The following is a 20,238-nucleotide window of genomic DNA, read 5'->3' as shown; positions in this document are numbered from 1 at the left end:
TACATTAAGTTGAAGGTCCTCTAGCTTAAAAAAAGCCCCGCATAAAAATAGTCCCCCGATGTTTTTTCTGTTACTTGGGCCAGGTTTTGCCTGGTTTGCTTCCCTCCTTTTCCTGGGAAGCGGGATTTGGACCGAGAAGAAGTTACAGAGCTTCCTGTCGTGAAATACACTGTTTCATCGGATTTCGTGATTGTTTAAAGACTTAGAACTTTATTTCACTGCCGAGGCACCCACCCCACCGTAAGGCGCTCCGGTACCGCGATCCCCCCGGGGAGCGGGACCCCCCCTCCACGGCGGCTCCTCCGCGGCCGGCCGGGGGCTCCGGGCCCGGCTTCCCCGGGGAACGAGGGGTTCGCACTCAACCCCCGGGGCTCCGTTACGAGCCCGCCCGCCAGGCGCCGCGATAGCGGCTCCGACCACGGGCTGAGCGGCCGGAGCCGCCTTCCGCCTCCGCTCCCCAGCCGAGCCCTCGGCCCCGTTACCAATACCTGGGCTCGGAGTAGGCCCAGGGAACAGCCGCGTCGCCAAGGCCGGAGCGAACGACCAGATACGGGGAAGGGTTGCCGGTCGGGGAAAGGAAGGCGAGGCCGGGGGCGTCCGGCCGGGACCCCCGCACTCACCTCAGCAGCGCCGCCGCCGCCACCCCGCGCGGCGCCTCTGCCGCCGCCGTTAACGGATTTCAAACAGGGCTCGGCAGTCCGAACCCACCAATCAGCGCCTGGCACACGCCCTTTGAGGCGCGCTGATTGGCTGGACTTCTTGAGGACCCGGATAAGCAGACCCCGAGCAGCGCAGTTGCCCTCTCCCGGCATGGCCTGACGGGAAATGTAGTACGTGCTCGCACAGCGCCACAATGACCAGGCGAGAACCGAACCACAACTCCCATAAGCACAGCGGGACACAATAGACCAATCAGAAAAGGCAGTGCTTTGAGTGTCATTCTGGGCGGCCTATCAGCGGCTGGTGGGCGGGTCCCCGGAGTCAGTGTCAGCCGGTGCGGCCGGGCAGGAGCCTACCGGAGCCGGCTGTGGTACTGTGGCTGTATCAGTGTCCGCTGGCCGGCTTCCACCGGCTGCTCCTCAATTCAGCAATTCAGCCCTTCTGACTGCTTGGCTCGGGGAAGGCGGCTTCCACCGCCTGGTAAGACCGGCTAGGTTTCTCGATGCTGTGAGGAGAAAGTGCCCTTTGCTTAGCGGCGTTATCGACCCCAAGTGCTGCATAATCTTCCCCGCAGCCTTGCAGAGAGATGGGTAGCCAGTTGTTAACGGCGGGGCAGGCCCCGGCTGCCACAGTCGCTTTCACTGTTGCGGCACTACCCGCATAAATCTCCCCTCACAGAACCGCCACGGCTCCCTGAGCATTGTGGAGACACAAAACACCCCACGTTAGTCCCGGACGGCTGTGAGGGGTTTGCGGGCGTGTCAGCGGCAGAGGTATGCCGGCAGGGCGCGGTGAGAGCGGAGGCCCGAGCTGACCCCGCCGCGGCCGGCAGGGGGCGCCAGAGCCCCGCGCTCCGCCCGGCACCTTCGCGCCTGCGCACCGACCCAGCCGACACGGCGCGTGCGCACCGTGCCCCCGCGCAGTCCAACCGACGCTCCTCGCCCAGCCTCGAGGCGCCGTGCGCATGCGCACCGCCCCCTTGCTGCCCCCTCCCACTCTACCGCACCCCCCCGGCCGCTCGGCGGGCGATGTGGAAGGAATCCCGGGACTGCTGAGCGGGCCGAGGCCCGGCGGGGCTCCCGGCGACCTCCGGCGTCGCTGCCAGCCGGGCCCGCGCGGCAGAGCCGGGAAGGACGCGGACCCTCAGTCGGGCGCTGAGGTGAGGGGCGGGGTAGGGTAAACCTTGAGTGACGCGCGACTCAGCCAAAGGGAGAGGCCGAAGCCGGGCCCCGCCCCTCCTGGCCGCTGATTGGCTGGCAGTCCGGCTGCGCGGGCGCCGTGTCGGCCCTCGTGCGCGGCCCCGCCCCCCAGGTACGGCGACCGGTGGGGCCGTCCGGGGACCTGGGGGGGGCGATCCGGTGACGGGGGGGTGGCTCGGGGGTCTGGGGGAAGCGGTCCGGTGGTGCGGGGGCAGTCCGGTGGCCGGGAGGACCGGCTACCCCCTGCGGCCCTCCCGCCTGCCGCTGCCCGGCGTGTCACCGTCCCGGCCCCAGCGGCAGCGCGCCGCTAACCGTGACTGGAATCGCTCCCGTAAGGACGCAGGGCCGTGCGGCGGCTCCCGCGGTGACGAGCGCTCGCCGGTTTCAGCGGTTTATCCTCTCCGCCCGCGGGGAGCGAGGGGCTTCGGTGAGGCGGGGGCTGCGGTTACCGTCAAAGCGGGCCCCCCCGGGGCTGCCGTGATCCTGGGGTAGCGCTGCCCGCCCGCTGCAGCCGTTGGGTAACGCCGGCGGAGGGGGCGGGGGCGCCGGGTCCTTTAACGGGCGGGGCGAGGCGGGGGCGGTGCTGTCGCGTTCCGGGCCGACCCGAAGCTCCAGCAGAACAAGAACCGCCTCCGCCCCGGCCCGCAGCCGGCCTGCCAGGCGCAACCCGCACCCGGTGAGATCTGGGGTCTGCTCGGAGCGAGCCTGGGGGTCCCCGCGGCTCGAGGCTGCTTTCCGGGGGAGGGGGTGTTGTGGTCGGTTTTCCGTGCAGCTTCAATCTGGTGGCCCTGAGCCTCGGCGTAGAGCTGCGGGGTGATCTCAGTATAACGATAAGCTATCGGTGGTAATGGCGCGGGTGCATCTAAGAGCTGTGGCAATAACCGTTTCGGTGCCTTTCTCCTCCTCTGTGCTAAGGTCAGATGCTTCCATCGGTGGCGAGGAAGAGGAGCAGAGTCGGAACCTGCTAAGTGCTGATCTGCTTGTGCTCCGGACCATGGACTCATTGAGGGCGTCCCAGGTGTGAAAATGTACAGCAGTAACCGGGAGTTAGTGATTGACTTTGTTTCCTACAAGCTCTCACAGAAAGGCTACAGCTGGAGTCAGCTGGAGGAGGAGGATGAGAACAGGACTGACTTTGCAGGGGAGGAGGACGAGATGGACGGGGTCCTCAACGGGAGCCCCTCCTGGCACGCGGCCACCAGCCACATAGTGAACGGAGCCACCGTGCACCAGAGCAGCCTCGAAGTCCACGAGATCCGTCGAGCAGCCGACGTGAGGCAGGCGCTGAGAGAGGCGGGGGATGAGTTTGAGCTGAGGTACCGGCGGGCGTTCAGCGACCTCACTTCCCAGCTCCACATCACTCCCAGCACAGCGTATCAGAGCTTTGAGCAGGTAGTGAACGAACTGTTCCGCGATGGAGTGAACTGGGGCCGCATCGTGGCTTTCTTCTCCTTCGGAGGAGCCCTGTGCGTGGAGAGCGTTGTTAAGGAGATGCGGGTATTGGTGAAACGCATCGTGTCTTGGATGACCACGTACTTGACCGACCACTTAGATCCCTGGATCCAGGAGAATGGCGGATGGGTAAGAACACGTCTCTGTGCTGGGGGTGGCTGCCCGTGCCCTCCCTCGCTCCAGGCTGGCAGTGGGGCTGGTCAAACCAGAGCACAGCTCCCTGCAATGTTTGTGCTAGAGCTTGTCCTACCCCTTGCAGGGAGGATAAAGGGCTGTGTGGTCTTGCCTTCTGTGCTCTTAACAATGTCCCAAGAGGGCAGCCCACCGTGTTGACACAGTTTGTGCTCAGATATGTCTTTCTCCATCCCTGCTTTTTCTCCTCCCTGGATGTTATGTAAAAGACCTGTTTTTCTAAGAGCCTTTGGAAATCTAATGTCATCCAATCTTGTTCTTCCAGCAGAGCCCTGGCTCTGGGGCATGTTCCCGGTGTCATTAATAGCAGGGAGTGGAGCTTCCTCCTCTCCAAGGCAGTGTTGTGGTGGGCTGGCTGGTGGTTTGCCGAGGTAGCAGCTACTTCTTCATTCTGGAAACAGCTTTTGCCTTGCTCGTGGTGAAGTGAATCCCACAGCAGATCCTGGTGGGTGGGTGGGCTTCTGGGACTGTCTGAGCTGGTGTGGTGGGAGCCAGAGCTGAGGTGGAGGCAGTCTCTGTGCTGGGGAGCTGCTAAGCCCGCAGCTGCTTTTCCCTTGGCAGGGAGCAGTGCTCCCAGCTGCCCCAGCAGCAAACCCTGGGAGCTCTCAGTGGTGAGGTATTAACATGAATAAGCATTTCTTCAGGAAGCATTCTTGAAATGCCGGGTCCGGCTGTGCGGTGCAGCCTGGGACTGCCGGCGGGAGGTATATGACCTACAGATGTCTGAGTTTTCATTTGGCTTCTGCATCTTAGTGATTCCCTGCTGGTGTAACCTTTACCGGTTCCCACTGGAAAGAGTTCATGCTGTCAGGCATTGGCATCTAAACAGCGGGGAGTTGCCTCCTTGCTGGGAGCTGAGGCCTCTCAGCCCCCTTCAGCTCGCGGTACATTGGCAGAGCCCAGCATTTTGGGAAGGGGAGAGGAGCCTTTGAGCCCAACGTTGTGCTCTGCACCCTCCTTGCAGAGAAGAGGTTCTCCCCAGCTCCCCGTGCCTGCCCAGCAATGCTGGGGACCCTGGAGAAGAAGGGGAGCTGCTGCACCCAAGGGGAGGGAGCTGGTTCAGGAAGGGTGAAAGAATTCCAGGAATGTGACCGCCCTGGGGCACTGCCTGGGTGGGGCTGCTCAGGCAAGGAGAGGAGCTTGGTTTCGATTAATGGCCTGGGATCTGCTGGCCATTTCATCTGGCTCTATGTGGCCCATTAGCTCTCTCATCCTGCAGATAACCTTGGCCAAATACAGACTTCCTTCCCCCTCCCTATGCTTTTGGCTTTTAGAGCCACAGATTAGTTTTGGAATTAAGTGATCAAACTGAGGTTTCCAAGCTAGTGTGGCTGTTGCTGTTAGTGACGGATTGGGCTGTATCCTGGAGACCTAGGCGATAATGCAATCTGATTTTTTGTAAATGAACTCTCTGGGGGATTTAGATTAAATCACTGGTGGAAAATCACTGGTCCCTGCTTGTGGGGAATCAAACACCTCCTCCCTCTGTTCCCCACCCCCAACCATCACGATTCAGCCTCTTCAATTTTTTTGTGTCTGTCTCTAAATTAATTGTTTGGAACAAATATTTGTTCAACAGATTGCGGAAGGGTCAGGACTCCTCTCTATCTGACCCGCCCACCAGCTCTCTCTTTGAAAAACGCCGTTTCCCACTCAGGGGACCGCCTTGCTCTCTTGTTCTAACCTTGAACCAGGCTTTTAACTTCCCTGCCCAGGCTGTGCCGCTGCCTGGGCTGTGCTGGGAACTGAATGGAAGCCAGGCAGGGTGGTGAAGGCCAGAGTGTGGGGAGTCCACACCACCAGCCACGAAAAAACCAGCGCTGGGCAGTGTTGCTGCTGCCAGCCTGTTGCAAACCCTGAGTGCTCATTTGACATCTTGGCTGTAGCTTTCTTCCACTCTCAGCTTTCATCATGTTCCTTCCTGTAGGAAGCCATGCCACTCCACACCAAGGGACAGAGGCCATAAGAGCTCCTGAGTGCCTCATGTGTAGGGTATGCATGGGGATGCTTTGCTTTCCTTCGCTCTCGCGATTCCAGCTGCGGGGAGAAAGCCTCTGGCCTTCTGCCAGCTCTCCCTGCAAGAGGAGTGCCACCCTGCCCTGGCTGTGATGGAGCCATCCCTCTCCTGCCGCCCTGTTTGCACAGGGAGTCTGTTTGTTGCATTGGAGCTGTTACAGCATGTCCCATTCAAACAAAGCACTCCCGAGAGGTGCAGCAGGCAGGTCCTGGTGAGAGAGATGCAAGTTCTGGCAGGCCTGCTTGGCAGGGCCCAGGTGGTTTGTGTTTTGGAGGACTGCAGCACTTCTCTTCCTGGAAAGCCCCTCTAAAAGAGGGAAGGAGCATGGCTCCATAATAAGAGCTGCACAGCCCATTTGTGTAGGAAGCTCTGTTCCATTCCCCACCAGTGGAACAAAGGCAGCAGAGGAGGGCCACGGGGTGCAGGTGCCATTGGAGGCTGCTGTGTGCTGGGCTGTAGCAGTTCTCTTGAGAAATCAAGTTTTGAGGCAAGGGGAAATAGTAAATCTTGCTCCATAACGTTAACATAGAAGTGTTTTGTCACATTTACTGGCTCTGCCTTGGTTTGCCCTCTGCTGTGCAATCTGGTACTGGGAAAACAAGCAAACAAGAGCAACCCAAGGGGAACATTTAATAACCAGCTAGAAGAGAGCTGCTGCCTTGGCAAGCCATCCCATCCAAAAAGGAGGCTTTCCTGGGCCAGTTGCTTTGACCAGGACCAGGTCCCACTAGCTGTGAAGTTGAAATGGTGGTGCCAGCGGGGATTGGGAGTTGTGGAGGGAGAAATCTGGTGAGTGGGAAGGAAGGAGGGGGAAGTGCAGGGTGAACGGGAGAGAGCCTGGCAGGCAGAGATGTACTGACCGTGCCTAATCTGTTTGAGAAAGGAAAGTGAGCAGTAGTTCCTGCCTGGCTGTGACCCTCCAGTGCATGACAGCTTTTCCTTCAAGGCTAAATCCACATTCAGAATGGGATTTAAGGAGGGTTTTCTGGATGAGCTTGGAGTTAGATCTGTGGATATAGAGTCAGGAGGTTTGTGGGGCATATGGTCAGGACCCACATAAAGGGGCTGCATCAGGCTAGAACTGAAACAAGTAGCATCTTTAGCACCAGCCAGTGATATGTGAATCCCAACAAACTGTACTAGGCTGATGGAGAATGAGCTACGTCCTGCGATGGCTCAGTGCTTCCTGGGTTCTCACTTGACCCTGCTACACAGGACTTGGTGTGCTAGGACATGTGTTGTGTCACCCTGCAGAGGACTAAAAGCTTGTGATTCTCTTTGGGGAAAACCCTTTGAACATGTCAATATAGCAAGCTCATTTTTATCTTTTAAATTTTTTTTCTGAATGATAGGAAATGACTCAGCCTGTGTCATATGACAGTGCACAGCTGGGATTTCGTCCTGTGCTCTGGCTCCAGGCTCCTCAGTGGTTTCAGGTCGAGAGTTAGACTTTGATTCTCGGCTCTTGGAAAATGCTTTTTGGCCTTGTGTCCCAGGTATGCTGCACAAGCTGTCCCTGCCACTACCACATTTCCTGGGAGTGTGCGGTTCGCCAGAGTTCTGCCCTTCTGAGTGTTACAGGTTGGGTTTTGGGGATACCCTGGCACTTCTAATCCTGTTTGAGATCACAGCCATTCGTTCCACGTGGTGGTCAACGTGCAGCAGAACTGACTCACTGGAAATGACTGAGCATAGCCAAGGCTGTGCTTTGCTGTCTTGAAGATGAATCCTGTGGCTTCATCTGAGTCTGAGAGAATTGGGGTTGTTCAGCCAGGAGAAGAGAGGGCTCCCTGCTAGTGCTTAAAGAGGCTCCAGCAGAGGTGGAGGGGGACTTTGGACAAGGGCATGGAGTGATAGGACAAGGGGGAATTCCTCCCCCCTGAGGGAAGGCAGAGTTAGATTGGCTATTAGGAAGGTTCTCTGCCCTGTGAGGTTTATGAGACACTGGCACAGGTTGCCCAGAGAAGCTGTGGCTGCCCCATCTCTGGAAGTGTTCACAGTAAGGTTGGATGGGGCTTTGAGCAACCTGGTCTGTGGTGCTCAGCTGTACTGTTGCTTTGCACTTTGTCCTCGGTAATTATTTTACAGCCTTGATCCCTTGCAGCTGAGACGATGGCCCCATTGTCATCACCTGCGTGGGGTGAAAAAATTACTGTCCTCCTGCCAGTGGGGTTCCCCAGGTCCCTTCACAGTCCTGGGTATTCCTCCCTGGCTGTGGGAGGTGCCAGCAGTGTCCTGACTCAGGCTGTCCTGCCTGGACCAACCAGCCCAGGTAGCTGTATCCCCACTGACAGCTGGAGATCTGGGCTCAGTGTGCAGATCCCTGCTGGCAGCTCCTCAGCCAGCCTTCGACCTGGGAGGCTTTTCTGCAGTGCTCTCCAGGAAATGCCATTGGAATGACTTCCACTGCAGCTTCCTGCCCGGCCCACAGCAGCATTCCTGCCGCTAGACCAAGAGCAATGCAGAGGCTGATTTCAGAGCTTTGCTCTTTACCCCCTTTACTGGTTCTCCTTCTTTGGGGCCCTGCCTGTTTTCCTTGCTGCCTCTCGGTGTGTGGTGCAGTTTGATTACGTTCCTTAGATCTGTGATTACAGCAGGCGCCTGGAAAGCCAAACTCCTGCCCGTGGCTGGCTGTGGCTCAGAGCAGCCCACTTAACCCCGGGGTCTTTGAGCGAAAGGGATAGCATTTCCTTCACTCCCAGGGGAGCCACTGGCAACTCTGATTCGTAAAGCACTCCGAGGCTCTTTAATCCGAAGAGCTGAGTGTCATTTAAAAAAAGACCTGTGAAATAATTAACAAACTGTTTCTTGCTGCTCTGTGTTCACAGCTGCTCTCAGTAATGTCATTCCGCCTGCTCATCCTGCTCCTCTCTGACGCTGGAGCCGTGTCCCTGGAGCGCTGCCCGGGGTCTCTCTCTGCTTCAGCAGCAGTGGGGTGTCCCAGCACAGCAGAAAGGGTGGGTGGGAGCTCTCTTTTCCCCAGTGGAAGCTGCAGCTTTCTGTGTGTGTCTGGGCTGCTGTGCCTGATTTCCGTGGAGCTCTGGTATGGTTGTGTACATGGTTTCCCCCCAGGAGCAGCAACATGCCTGCAGCACACACTGGGTGCAGCTGAATGGTGGTGTGGTGCTCTGAGACCTTTGCTGAAGCTGAGAAGGTTTGGTTTCCTCTGGTTTTTACCAAGAAGCTGATGGATGTAAGCACAGTCCCATCTTGACATTACAAGGAGTATTTCTCTAGCAGCTCTTTCCCCACTAGCTGTAAAGCCAGAGTATTCCCAGGAGGAGCTGGGGGAAGGGAAGGGATGGATATCAGTTGTAGAAGTGTTGCAGACCTGCTGAACTGAGAGGCGAGGGATTAATGGTGGCTGTGGGAGCAAAAGGGGGCTGGGGGCAGCTGCTGTGTCCCCTCTGGGGACCCCAGAGCAGCCGGGATGTTGACCTACCTGCTGATTCAGAGCGAAGGTATTCACTGAGGGTGGCTCTGCCTTGCGGTGGCAGGAGAGCAGCCACTGTCCTCCACCCTCTGCTCTCCTGCTCCACCCTCCCGCAAGGGAGGGATGTTGCCCTTAAACACTATTGTTCTGAGCCACTAAAGATTAACGCATAGAGTGGAGACATGAAAGGGAAGCAGAGTCCCTCAGTGCCAGGGCATTCCTTGCTTTATTGCCCTGACCTTGGACAGGGAGACATCCTCCTCCCTGCTCCTCACCTGAAAGGATGTGCAGGAGGGGTTCTTGGTGCAAGATCTCTCTGAAGTCCTACTCCTAATCATTCTTGAGATGCCAAGAGCTCAAGTTAGGGAACATGCATTCCAGAGGCGTGGGAGAGCTTCTCCCACAGTGCACCCATGGAGGGGGGCAGTGGGGCAGGCTCAGGGCACGGGCTGGTACCCATCGTGGTCAGGCGGGGAGAAGGGTTACTCTCTGCCACAGCAGAACAGCCCAGCGGAACGAGGGTGCCGAGGGCTGCTGGGAGGCAGAGCCGTTAGCAGATGGCTCCAGCTGGGCTCACCGGGGAGCAGGTGTGGGTTTCGGGAGCAGCCTTTTAAGAGAGATGTCAGTTTTGAACCCAGGAGGCTCAAGGGGCTGAGCCGTGGCTGCCACAACTCGCATGCTGGGGAGCTGTGACCTAGTTGTGCTGTAGAAATGCTCGGTTTATTTTTTATTTTTAGGTATTTTGCTTATTTTATCCTCATCTTTAATTTAGTTAGCAAAAAAAAGAATCGGAGGGTTGAGCAGTGCTGGGAAGGACTGCCTGCAGGCGGGAACGCCCGCTGCAGCTCCGTGCAGCCAGCATCTCTCCAGCCGCCCGTGTCTTCTCTCGGACACGTGCTCACGTGTACCAGCCCAGTGCTGTCTCCCAGGATCTCTTTAATGGGAAACCCAGTGCACTCAGCGCTGCTGCCTGCCTCCAGGGTAGCGAGGGAGGGAGGGAGGAGCGGGATTCGGAGCGTTAACCAGAGAGGCTCCCGTGGCCACAGGGACTGTTTGAATGTTGTGCTGTAACTGGTCTGCCTTCCCTCTGCTGCTGGGAGCAGGAAGCTGGGGGAGCTTGGTGTTTCAGGGGGCTTTGGGCTGGTTACTTTTTCGACTGCTGCTTGCCTCTGCACTGGCACAGCAGGCCCAGGGAAGGGTAATGGGCTCTATCTGCAAAGAGGGAAGTTTCAGGGGGTTGTGTGATTCCCTTGGGGAGAGCTGTTTGAATTTATTGCATTATCCTCCTTCCTGCTCAAGCTTGTGTTTCAGCTGCGTCTGCAGACGTAGCTGCTGATTTAAGTAGATCCAATTAGTAGCTGGCTGCTGGCATCAGTATCCTGCTTGGGGAGATGAGCCCTGGAGATGAGGATCCTCCGGTGGGAGTAGGGCTGGGCTCAGCCTTTCAGCCCCCTGTTCCTGATCCAGGATGGACCCAGAGTCCCCCAGCTCGCAGCCCTGCACCTGAGCTCACAGGGAAACCGAGGCAGGTGTCCTGCTCTGTGCTCTGCCTGGCCAAGAACAAAGAGCAGGCAGGTTCTCCCTGCCTGTACCACTGCCAGACAGGTGCTCTGAAGAGTGAAATCAAATACTCCAAAACGTGACAAGCTGGCAGCAGGCAGGGCTTGGAGCAGGAGCTGGAGCTGTTCACCCTGGGACTGTGCAAGGGGCCTATGGGCAGAGCCATGCAGTGACCTGGCTCCTGGGGGAGGATTTGAAAGGGAGATGCTGGAACTGGCTGCCTCCTGAAGGGGCATGGAAGGGTTTTCATCTCTGCTGGAGGATGAAGGGCTCTTTGTGAAGCTCAGAGAAGAGGTTTAGGCTAGCATGGAGCTGGTTTGGTTTGAATGCAGCTGGTGCCATGATCAGGTGGAGCAGGACAGCTGGCTGCATTGCTTCTCTGCTTCTCCATTTGCCCATCTCTCTGGAATGGAGCTGGTTTGGTTTGAATGCAGCTGGTGCCATGATCAGGTGGAGCAGGACAGCTGGCTGCATTGCTTCTCTGAACAGTTCCAGTCCCATTTGCCCATCTCTCTGGTTTGTGCCACCATGGAAGCTGTGGAAGACTGGAGACAGTGCCTGTGTTGTTCAGGGAGCACGTCTGGTGGCAGTACGTGGCATTACTCTGTGTGTGTGTGACTTGTGGTGAGCTGGCTCAGGATTTGGGCTGGGATGTGGGTGCTGGGTGTGTGTGTGGTAGTGCCTGGGTGACATATGACTTATATATGGAGAAAATGAGGTGTTGCTACCTGTAAATCAGCCATCATGGAGTGTTGCAAGTGCCTTCATTCTATACTTGTATGGCTCACCAGTGTATTAAACTTGCTGGAGAGCTAATGTCTTTTAATAGAGCAACTGACCTCATTTAGAAGCTTCCAGTGCACCAGCCAGTGATTATTTCATGCAACAACATGCATGGAGGAGCCCAGGGCAGAGCACAAAGTCTCCTTCTCATGCTGCACTGCTCTCTCTCGCGTTTGCTGCATCAGCTGCCTACTGTGCTTCCTGCCCTCAAGTCAGCAAGGATTTTGCTAAAAGGGACTTTGTGGCTTGAATAATTTGAGATTTCATGGAACTAACAGGAAGTGAAAACAGAATGAGCACATCTTCCTCCTCTTCCTGCACCTCCACCCTTTCCCCTTTTTCATTCAAGTGGCATGTAAGAATTACAGCAGCCTCGTGAGGTGCCGGGGCTGAAGTGGGAAGTGGTAAAGCTTGGCTGTCTCTCCTCCAGGATGCTGGTGGGTGAGTGGCTGAGGCAGGAGAACCTGGCAGCTCTTCCCCAGGATCTCTCTGTTCTGGGAACCATCCCTGCACTCAGCCTGGCTCCCTTGAGCCCTGGTAACGCCAACATTCCCTGTGGAGTGGGCTTGGTGAGGCTCACGGTGCGGGTGAGGACCAGAAAGAGCCGTCAGCATTGCCCACTCCTCCCCTGGTAGGAGGGAACGTGGCTCGGCAGCCGGGCACACGTGAGCATGGCACATCTCCCCGGCACAGGTTTCCCCACGGTTACACAAGGGCACGATTGCACAGGAGCTCTGACGTCCAGGAAGAGCAATGACAAGGTGAAAATTGAGCTCTGTTCCCTGGGTGCCAGTGACCCTGCTGAGGTGCTGTCCGGCACAGCGAGCTGGCCACAGCCCTCTGCTCCCCGGCCCCAGATAACCGGGACATGAGAGCAGGAGCCTTCCCTGCCCCCCGAGCGTGCCCCTCGCACAAAGGCTGCTCTGCTGCGGGGCTCAGACACCATCTGTCCGGTGGGGAGAAGCATCAGAGAGACCGTCTTTCCTCGGACTATTCCACTTAATGCCCTTTGGAAAACAATCCCATTCCCAGCAGGTGCTAATCTCTTGAGTGGATCCGGCTCAGCCAATGTGTTCTTCGCTGTGCCTTTGTACCAGAGCCGTGTCTCCTGCCATCCTCGCTGGCCCTGCCGAGCAGCCCGGTGCTGGCCAGGGCTGTGGCACCTTCGGGAGCCCTCAGCCTGGTTAGCTCTGGGAGGAACACTGATGAAAGATGGATGCAAATGGATTAGTCATTCACATCGTCTCCGGCTTTAATACACATGAATGTTTCAGCAGATTTCTGGAACGGAGAGCGCAATTCCCTGCTCTCCATCTCGTGCTGTGCACAGCAGTCTCCCGGGGCAGGGACGGGGGTTACAGCTGTCACCGTAGCCTCTTTCATGTATTTGGAAAACGCTGAAATTGTGCTGAATGGTGTGGGGTTATTGCAGGTTCCCTGGAGCCGGTGATGAAACCAGTTTGACAGAAGGCTGCAGCGGCAAGGATTAGGGCTGGAATGTGCTAGTGAGGGTTTGTTTCTGGTTAGAAAAGAGCTGGCTCTGGCCTGGGCTAGGCTGGAGCCCTGCAGGTCTGTTGGGCTTTGGCCCAAGGGACAGCTTCCCTGCTGGACCCCCAAGCTACAGTCCCACAGCAAAGCCCGAGTGAGAAGAGAAAGAAGAGGGGGTGTTCTTATTTAATTGACTCTTTTAAATTTATGGCTGCCTCCTTCCCAGTCGCAGGTTTCAATGAATGCCCCGGGATTTGGGGAGGGCCAGCACCCCAGGGTCCACAACACCCCAGCACCAGCTTCAAGGGCAGGAAAGGCAGGAGGGGCAGTGGGTGGGTGGCATTCCCTGCCATTGTCATGGAGATCAGCAGCTGCTTCGCTGGAGGTCACCATTTGCATAACAGTTAGAGCTGAGTCTCTGGAGTATTTGCACCTGCAGCTGCTGTCCCCAGAGCCCCTTCCTCTCTCTGTGTCCCAGATCCCCTTCCTCACCCCATTCTGAGCCTGCCTGGGGTTGCTGGTGGGGACCAGTGGGGTGAAGCTGCAGATCTTCTGTACCCATGGAACGGGGATTGCAATTAGATGATCTTTAAGGTCCCTTCTAACCATTCTAGGATGTGTGTTTCTTTGGGGAAGGTCAGACCTGCCTTGGATGGCAGGTGTCCTTGCCATGCTCCTGGGTCAGATGCTCACCTTGACCTCCACTGCCCAGCACTGCAGGCAGTCCTGCGACCTCTGCAGTCACACTCTGTCCCTTCTGCCCTCCTTTCAGGGCTGGGAGTGGTGGGGGTCACATGTGGATACAGCATCAGGGGAAGCAGGGCAGAGGGAGAACCTCTGGGATGTCTCTTCCATTCATATCACAAAGGGACCCACAGAGCCGTGTTTACAGGATCCCCGTGGCAGCCTTTGGGAATACTTATGTTTTCTTATATTCTTAAAGCCCTCAGCTGCCTTTTCTCCCCTGTGTTTCACCTCCAGGTTCGCATATGCCAGCCCCATGTGGTGAGCTGGCAGCCCAAAGGGGCTCTGGGAGCAGGTTGCTGTCGATGCAGGGCTTTGTTGTGGTCTGTGCTGAGCTGCTGCCTTTCTTTTTCCCTCCTTGTCTTGCTGCTCAGCACAAAACTGTTCCCAGCATCTCATTAACAAATGTCTGGTCATCCAGATGACTCTGCTCCCGGCCGGTGGTTGCTGTTAGACCTCTGAGCAGGAACACAGCTGTACTTACGGTGAAGGTAAAACAGAAACAGCCTTGTTTTCAAGGGAAACATTGCCTCGTGATGAGAATGCCTGGGTTGGGAGTCAGATGCTGTGGCTCATGCTGCTGGCTCGCTCACAGCTCTGGGAAAGGCACTTAACCTCCCCATAGCTCTGCTGATCCATCTGGGAACAATGCTGGCTTATCCCACAGGAGCTTCTGGGGAACCAGATCATTTTTGGTAAATCACATCAGGGTCCTGGGGGTTGGAAAGGCTGTTGTGCATGCTGAGGTGGGTGCTGGGGGGTCTCTGTCTCCCTGGGCTGGCTGGGTGTCGGAGCCGTGGGGAAGCTGCAAAGCTCCTGCTGGAGTCCAAGTCTCCATGTCAAAGTTTGACCAAGTTCACCTGGATACTCCCAGTAGGGCCTGGCTCTTCTCTGCTGGTTTTCAGAGCTTTGTCCTGGTATCTCAGTGACCTCCATGCCCCTCACCCCCTTGTGCAGGGCAAGCTTTGAGCCCCAAACTGCTAGAGACCTCTGCTCTCCTGCCTCACCAGAGGCCAGATGGGAGTTTATTGCCCACATCTGCTTCCTTCACCTGCCCTCATGGCTCAGTGTCACCGAATCCTCTTTCCCCAAGTGCTGGGGCTTATCTTGAAAGAGGAACCTGCTCTGCTCTGCTCACCCTGAATGGGATCCAGCAACTGTTCTCCCTCCCGCGCGAGCAGCACTGGTGAATGAAACCAACCGAACAAATGAGAGCCTCAAACTTGAGGTGTTCCCCTTTCCAGGCTAGGATGTGAGTAGTGTCTCAGCCAGAAGTCGTGCTTCTTTAGTCTGCTCTCCCCCTGAGACAGAGCACTTCAGGTCAGACCTGCTCTCTTGCCTTTTTGCCACAGGGTTGTGTGTGTGCACTGGGCAGTGTTTAAATGGTTGCTGCATCCCCCACAGTGCTGGGTTGCAGTTTGGGGCTCTGTGAGTGTCAAGAGAACTTTTGGCACTGCAGAACCTCCCTGCCCCAGCTCTGGGGGGTGGTGGGGCCTGACTCCAGGGTCTCTACCTCCTGCAAGCAGCATGTGCAGCAGGAGGGAAGCATGCCCTGCCCCGACTCCTCCAGCAAGTGATGTTTTAGGCTCCAACAAGAAAATGTGGATTCCTTCTCCAGCTCTGGGGAGGAGAGGCAAAGGCAGGGGATTGCCTCTTGCAGAGGAATAAGATCTCTGCTTCCTCATTGCCTGCTCTGGAGCATCCTCCTTTCGGATGTGGGGTGGGGAAGGGGATGTGACGGGAGTTCTGATGGAACAGTGTGTCCTCTCTGGAAGAGGCCCACGGATTGAGACATTGAAACACTGACGTGCTGTTGCTACCACAGTCCTTGTGATCAGCTCAGGAATTCCAAATATTTCCTCTCAGATAAAGGTGACTGGGGGAGACCAGAAATATCTGGACGTGTCTGGGCAAGCCTGAGATCCAAACACCAGGCCAGAGAGGTCAGGATCAGTCCTGGGAGTGCTGGGCTTCAGGTGCAGAGCAGCCGAGACCCGGGATGGTGTGGGAACAGAGCAAGCTGCCTTTCCCTAACCTTCAACCCGCCCCCAGCATGGGCAGGGAGGACGTTCCTGCCTGTTTTCCCACTCCCTCTGGTCTGGGATCTGGTTCCCAGGGGACACATCTGGGATCAAAGTTGTGCAGAGGCTAAGCTATCACATCTCCTAGGGTGGTTTCCCCAGGGAAGGGCAAGGAACTCTCCTCGGGTCCCCTACGGACCCCAGCTGTGGCTCCAGCAGCTGCTGCTCCCTTCCCAAGGGAAGGAGAGGGGCTCAAGTCCTCTCCCTGCCTGTGCCAGGCTCTGGCTGTGCTCCTCTCTGCCTGTAGCACCCGATAGCTCTGCGTTCACTGTGCGCTATTTATCTCTCCTTCAGCAAACACTTCCTTTTCTTGGAAGCAAGGGCTTCTTGGAACTGCCTTTCCCCAAAGGCAGCACATGCCATGGAAAAAGCAGCATGGAGAACCGGCTGCCAGCCCTCCTTGGCTCCCTGCCCTGCTGGGGGGGCCTCTCCTGGTGCCTGCCCCACGGAGAGGCTGGGTGGATGTGTGGCCCTGTCCAGCACTGAAGCACAGTGGGGACATCCCTGCCGTGGGTCAGGAGGAGCCTGTGGAGATGTGTGGGACTCTCAGTGGGGCAGGTCCTGCTGAGTCCCTGAGGAAAGCAGATCTTCTGGGGAATACATCACAAGGATGCAGCTGCCTTCCTGCAGCTGAGCATGCTGCAGCCTCGGGTGCTGTGAGCAAGTGGCTGGGATGTGTGTCCGAGGAAAGAACCATCCCTGGAGCGAGGGCCCTGGCACTGAGAGATCAAAACATATGCTGAGTTGGAAGGGACCCACAAGAATCATCAAGTCCAACTCCTGGCCCTGCACAGGACAGCCCAGCAAGCCCACCATGTTCCTGAGAGTGTGGTCCAAACACTCCTTGAACTCTGGTTCAGGCTTAGTGCCATGACCACTGCCCTGGGGAGCTGGGCCCAACAGCCTCCTGGTGAAGAACCTTTTTCTAACATCCAACCTAAATCTCCCCAGACACAAATGTTGTAGGGGTGGTGTTTTTTGGACAGGTGCCTTCTACCTCAGTTCCCTGTGCCCTCCATCCCTGCCAGCCTGCTCTCAGTTTGCTGCCACTGCCATGCCCTGTCACAGCTCCATACTCATCACCACCTATCAGCAGAGGGATTTCCTGTGCCAGAATTTAAAATATCTCCTTCTTGGTTTGGGCTCTGCTCCTGTGCCTCTCCTTCAGCACATCACTCGCTGTTCCCTAGATGAGTGGACTGGCAGCAGCCAGCAGCCCTCACCTTTTTCCCGGGACAACATCTGCCTGTGAGCTCCATGCTGCCCATTCCTGCAGGGCCAGGACACAGTACAACGCCTCCACAGATCCCATGACAGCTGGCAGGCATGGTGGGAAGTGAGCTGCATTCTGCCACTCTGTGTAGGTGGTGGGAGTCATGGGGATGACTGTCATATCCCTGAAGAGGACTCCTGAGTGAGGTGGCAGCAGTGACATACTCCAGGGTGAGTTAGCAAAGTCCCTGTGTCCCAATGCTCTGCATTTGGGTTTGTGAGTACCTCCTCATGGTCATGGGGTGTGGAAGGCAGCTGGGAGAGGTGTTTGGTGGGAGATGGAGAAGAGCTTTGTTGGCAGAGGCAGGTACTGAGGTGCACAGCTTATCAAGGACCTCATCCCCTGTGGTGGGGAGCCCTGTGGCCATGGAGAGGGACACAGCCCAGCTCCCTGGGAGTAAGCAGGCAGGTCTGCTGCACACCCTCCTTTGAAAAACTGTGTCTGAGCTTGGTCTGAGGAGATACCCCACAAGCTGTGACCATCCTGGGGCTGTTTGGTGTGAGCTGGGAGACTTGGCACCATGTTCCATGGAAGAGAGGCACCTGGATGGCAGCCATGAGCTGGGCACCAAACCCCCGCAGTGCTGCTGTGGGCAGCGTGGGAGGCAGAGTGCTGGCAGAGCCGGCAGGCAGGAATGCTCCCCCTGCCTGCGCAGAGGCCGGCGAGGCGTGACAGCGTCAGCCGGGCTTATCTCTGCTTTCCCAGAGCAGCTGGTTACTGGAACTGCACTCACTTACCAGGAAACAGGGGATCTTGCTGGGAAGATGGGCTCAAGGTGCGACAGCATCGAGCCCCTGCTGACGCTGAGCTTCTGGTGATCCCTGAGCCTGGAGCTCACAGCTTCCTCTCCGTCCAGCTCTGAGCCTCCTGCTCAGCCCTGATAAACCTGAGAGATCCTGGGCCACGTGTTTCCCTGCTGCCTGCCCAGGGACCCCTCCTGCCCTGCTGTGTGTGGCACAGAGACCCCAACAGCTCTCCTTACCATGGGCTGAGGTCTCCCCAGCTCCTGCTGCTGCTGGAGGCAGCCAGCTCGGACGAGCCAGGCCGGAGTGACTGCATTCCTGGCCAAGCCTCGTGCTTGGCCTGCTCTCCTGAAGCCGTGGGAAGGCAGTAGCTTGGCGACCCAATGTCTGCCTTCGCTGTAGGGATTCGTGAAATCCAGCTCGTGTTGTGGAGTAACCTGCAAGGGCCAGGATGTGGGAGTGGGAGGTGGGAGGCTCCACTGTGGACACAAAATCACTGGGGGGATGCACGGTGTGGGCTCCCGCAGCCGTGGGCACCAGCGCTGCTGCTGCTTCCACGGGCCTCGGCCAGGGAATGGAGCCCAGCGGGTTCCCACTGCAATGATTTCTATCACACTTGGATGCTAATTTTAGAGAGCCAAGAGCACGTGATGCATCCCCTGCCCTGCCCGCGTGGTGTTCTCCTCACAAATCCTTTCTGGCATCCTCTTCTCTCATGACTGTGCTTCTCCCCTTGCCCTGTGTGCATGATTCAGAGTGAGGAAGCACAAGGCATCTGTCATCTGCTCGGTCCCCACCACCGCTTTCCTGCCAGCCCTTCCCTCTGCTCCCCTCACACCCCTGTGCTCACCGCTCTCCTCTTTCCACAGGAGCGCTTTGTGGACCTCTATGGGAACGATGCTGCTGCCGAGGTGAGAAAAGGACAGGAGACCTTCAACAAATGGCTCCTGACCGGGGCGACGGTGGCCGGAGTGCTTCTGCTGGGATCCCTGCTGAGCCGCAAGTGAGCCGCCGCCGAGCCCCCGTGGCCAGGACGGCTGCGCCTTCACCGCCACATCCACTACACTCCGCTCCCGAGCACCGGCACCGGGCCAGCCCCTCCATCCCGGCCGAGCACCTGCTCCAGGGAGTTTTCTCCCTCGTGCCGCCAGCTCCTTTTATTGTAGCCTGTCTTATTTACTGTTCCGTTGTGTTTTAAAGGCGCTGAGGCCAATGCAGCACTTCAGCCACCAGCTCCCAGCGCTGGGGAGATCCAGGCAGCTGGGGGGGGGCACAGGCTAGAAGGTGTCCCAGCCCTGCAGGGTTCTCCAAATAATTTGGAAGAGAATAAACAGACTTATTTTTGCATGTGTGAGTGCGTGCGTGTGTGTAGATGTGTCACTAATATAAAGTTCCCCAGCCAGAGCAAGGGTCAGGCTCCGTGCCCCCATCTCTGGCACGCTCAAGCACCAGGAAGAGGCAGGCTACCCAGCAGGATGGAGCTTCCCTGCAGCATCCCTATCCTGTCCTTGCTTCTCCAGTCAGAGCTCATCCCTGTGGCAGGGGGAGCAAGAGGAGGAGGCAGAGGCCGGAGGTGGGGGGCTCTGCCCTTGGTCAGAATTCCTTTCTCCCCACATACTCAGTTGCTGGGAGCTGTGGCCTGTCCCAGATGAGGACGGTGTGCCAGGCCCAGGGCTGTGCATGGTTTGAGGGGTTCTTTGTCCTCTTCCTCCTCCTCACTCCAAATGTAGATGGCTGTGGGACAGTGCTCATCCCTTCCCAGCCTGTTCCTCTGGGCTGGTAAAGGAAGGAGACAGGAGAGGGGGAAATTGCTTGTCCCTGGCACAAAGGGCTTTGCAGAGAGCTGGGGCTGTGGTGTCCAGGAATCCAGAGCTGGGGATTGGAAGGGTCAGGGGAAGCACCTTCACAGGGGTGGCAAAGCCCAGGGAGCAGCTGATTCATGAGATTAGCAGGGAAGCAAGCCCAGGGGAGATGGAAGTGAGGGCTGACACTGGCTGAAAGCCATCTCCACCTCTGGGGAGCCTCTTTGGGGACAATAGGAGCTGTTGGCCTCTCCACTGCTGTTCCCCATGTTCCCAGTCCCGTAGTGCAGGCAGATCCCTGTGCCCAAGCGTGGCTGTGATGGCTGCATGCAGTGACTGAGGTGTCTGGCTTCCCTCCCCCTCATTCCCACGCTGCTCCTTCTGCTGCTGGAGCAGGGAACCTCTGGCCTTCGAGCTGAAATTAGCTTCCAGAATAGACGCCCTCATCCTTCGGAGCCCACCGCGGGCAGACACAGCTGGCTCAGCTTGTCCGTGTACATACTGCCCGCGCTCTGCTGTACATATACGAGTAGTTTTTAATTCATTTGTGAATACTATTAATGCTATTTTTGTTATCTTGTCTGTCCGTATTTATGTGTGGGACCGTGCTCCCTGCAGAGGCCAAGCTGGGATGGAGGTGAGGGGAGAACCGGAGGTTCCAGGGGAGCTCACTTGGCCACTGAGCACGGACTCGCGCTCCTCATGTCGGAGCCACTCAGGTCCCGCATGGGGAGCACGAGGATTAGCATTAGCCCATTGAACGCTTCGGTTTGCAGGTGGAGGTGAATCCACAAATAAATTTGTCATTCGA

General features: G+C 57.3%; 3 protein-coding genes across 13 annotated transcripts in view; 2 read left to right on the top strand and 1 right to left on the bottom strand.

Annotated features, from left to right (window-relative positions):
* The window catches only part of TPX2 (TPX2 microtubule nucleation factor), a 14,169-nt gene extending 13,302 nt beyond the window's left edge, over positions 1 to 867 (bottom strand). For all 7 annotated transcript variants that reach the window (XR_005954378.1, XM_041458304.1, XM_041458306.1 and 4 more), the window contains exon 1: positions 621 to 867. The gene's annotated coding sequence lies outside the window, so the exon portion shown is untranslated. The remainder of the gene's footprint in view (positions 1 to 620) is intronic.
* LOC121348592 overlaps positions 1 to 1,715 on the top strand; it is a 3,134-nt gene extending 1,419 nt beyond the window's left edge. Inside the window, exons 2-3 of the mRNA XM_041458295.1 lie at positions 862 to 1,140; positions 1,339 to 1,715. Of these exons, the coding sequence (XP_041314229.1) occupies positions 862 to 1,140; positions 1,339 to 1,715 (656 nt within the window). The remainder of the gene's footprint in view (positions 1 to 861; positions 1,141 to 1,338) is intronic.
* On the top strand, positions 1,585 to 20,238 carry BCL2L1 (BCL2 like 1). Of its 5 annotated transcripts, none has more exons than XM_041458315.1 (3): positions 1,585 to 1,819; positions 2,775 to 3,440; positions 18,495 to 20,238. In XM_041458315.1, exons 2-3 carry the CDS (start codon positions 2,886 to 2,888, stop codon positions 18,630 to 18,632), a joined length of 693 nt encoding a protein of 230 aa, XP_041314249.1. In that variant the 5' UTR covers positions 1,585 to 1,819; positions 2,775 to 2,885; the 3' UTR covers positions 18,633 to 20,238. The 5 variants fall into 5 exon arrangements, with proteins under 5 accessions (XP_041314249.1, XP_041314250.1, XP_041314251.1 ...); XM_041458316.1 differs by having other exon boundaries at positions 1,684 to 1,819; positions 2,780 to 3,440; XM_041458317.1 differs by lacking the exon at positions 1,585 to 1,819 and adding an exon at positions 1,945 to 1,971.

The sequence above is a fragment of the Pyrgilauda ruficollis genome, unplaced genomic scaffold (assembly GCF_017590135.1).
Source record: "Pyrgilauda ruficollis isolate IOZ18807 unplaced genomic scaffold, ASM1759013v1 scaffold127, whole genome shotgun sequence".
Classification (NCBI taxonomy): domain Eukaryota; kingdom Metazoa; phylum Chordata; class Aves; order Passeriformes; family Passeridae; genus Pyrgilauda; species Pyrgilauda ruficollis.
This window is presented reverse-complemented; position numbering and strand designations above follow the sequence as displayed.

Bases quoted from the DNA above. Each gene is read 5' to 3' on its own strand.
- BCL2L1 (XM_041458315.1), top strand. From the start codon at position 2,886: ATGTACAGCAGTAACCGGGAGTTAGTGATTGACTTTGTTTCCTACAAG. The intron at 3,441-18,494 runs GTAAGAACACGT...CTCTTTCCACAG, and splicing joins TCCAGGAGAATGGCGGATGG to GAGCGCTTTGTGGACCTCTA.